This window comes from Felis catus, chromosome B3 (genome assembly GCF_018350175.1).
Source record: "Felis catus isolate Fca126 chromosome B3, F.catus_Fca126_mat1.0, whole genome shotgun sequence".
NCBI classification, from domain to species: Eukaryota; Metazoa; Chordata; class Mammalia; order Carnivora; family Felidae; genus Felis; species Felis catus.
The window spans coordinates 71,112,748-71,114,635 of record NC_058373.1 but is presented as its reverse complement, the minus strand read 5'-3'; the positions used below and the strand labels follow the sequence as shown (position 1 = coordinate 71,114,635).

Below are 1,888 nucleotides of genomic sequence, written 5' to 3'. Positions count from 1 at the left end.
TATATGTGATTCTTTCCACCAGCTAAGATTAAACCAATGAGGATACATCACAGGGAAAGAAGATATATATAAAAACACAATTATCCAGTGAGGTAATTTAAAATGTTTTATTGAACATTTTTCATTGATGAGCTGAACTTGAACTGCTAAATAACCGTGAAAAATAAGTATCTCCCTCTACTTAAGTGTGAGCTGGAACACGACTTTCTGAAGCCATTCTCTATTGTTTTTATAAATAATTAAGGTTAGAAGTGATAAATTCTGCTTCTCTCTCAAACATGTCTCAGTTTGGGTTACTTCTTAATCCTAGGAGTTTCTTTAGGGCATCTTTCATGTCTTTATTTCGAAGACTATAGATAAGGGGGTTTAAGAGTGGAGTCACTGCTGAGTATACCAAAGTGACAATCTTCTGCATTCCTGCTGGATTTCCTGATGTTGGGCTTACATACATCACCATAAGGGTTCCATAGAATAGAGACACCACCATTAGGTGTGACCCACATGTGGAGAAAGCTTTAGTTTGACCAGCACCAGAAGGAATACGAAGCACAGCTCTGAGTACCAGAGTGTAAGATCCCAAGATAGAAAGGAAGGGCCCAAAGATAATCACTGAGTTGAAGGTATAGCAGATAAGTTCAGTGGAAGGAGCAGGGATGCAGGCCAGTGCGAACAATGGGCCTGGGTCACACACGAAGTGGTCAATGATGTTAGGTCCACAGAAGGGAAGTTGGGAGATGAGGACAATGGGGATTGGATAGCAGAGAAATCCACTCACCCAGCAAACGCAGACCAGGATCACACAGAGCTTCCCAGTCATGATGGAAGGGTAATGTAGTGGGCGACAGATGGCAAGGTACCGGTCATAAGCCATAACTGATAAGAAGAAACACTCTGTTGTACCCAGTGAGAAAAAGAAGTAAAATTGGAGGAAGCATCCAGTGAAGGAGATGGTCTTGGTCTCAGAGAGGATGGTGACCAGCATGTTTGGGACAGTGGAGGAGATGTACCAGATCTCTAGGAAGGCAAAGTTTCCCAAGAGGATGTACATGGGTGTGTGAAGCCGCTTGTCCCATTTCACTACATAGACAATAACCCCATTCCCCAGCAGAGTGAGGAGATAGACCACAAGGATTAATGAGAAGAAAAAGTTCTGCATCTCCCTTTGACCAGGAAAACCCAGGAGGACAAACTCAGTCACAAAATGCATTGTTGCGTTCTTAGATTCCAAAGCTGTTAGAGAAACAGAAGTAACCAAGGAGTGAATAACAATGAACATTTGTGGGTTTTGCTAACAATTCACTTGTAAATGTACAAAGTATTTTTACATAAATTATCTCATTTGATCTTCCAAATGACCCTTTGAGCTGTAGGGAGGTATGCTTCATCCTTCTCTTTTATAGATAAGGAAACTGAAGTTCAGAGAAATTTAAGGGGTTTACTTAAATGTGCAAAGCCAGTAACTCCTAGATACTCTGGCCATTTGAAGATTGGTTTGGAACAAACCTCACTTCTTTTCAAATATTCCTATAACTCTGAGTCTCAGTAATATTTTATCTTTCATGTTAAAATCATTACCTCTTAGATATTCTACATGTAAGTATAGATTTTGGATACATTCCTTTACTTTGAAACAAAATTGAATATAAATCTGAAGCAATAAATTTTCTTAGAGTTTCATACACAAAAGTCCAATAAAAAGCAGATAAGTGGAACTGTGTGGTGAGAATGTTGAGACCCTTTGCTTTTGCTGCTCTGAGGGAGGTGATCTAGAAACCTCAGGATTCTGTAAAATGGTGTGAAAATCATCTGAGTAGCCCTCTCTAGGTCACATTCTGCTAGGGGGCATCTGGATTTGTAGAACAATTTAGTTCATTTCCTCTTGAGGATC

General features: G+C 39.9%; 1 protein-coding gene across 1 annotated transcript; it reads right to left on the bottom strand.

Moving 5' to 3' along the window:
• Positions 1 to 283: 283 nt before the first annotated feature.
• On the bottom strand, positions 284 to 1,276 carry LOC101099806 (olfactory receptor 11H6). The gene has a single exon (XM_011283361.3). It carries the CDS (start codon positions 1,274 to 1,276, stop codon positions 284 to 286), a length of 993 nt encoding a protein of 330 aa, XP_011281663.3.
• Positions 1,277 to 1,888: the final 612 nt, after the last annotated feature.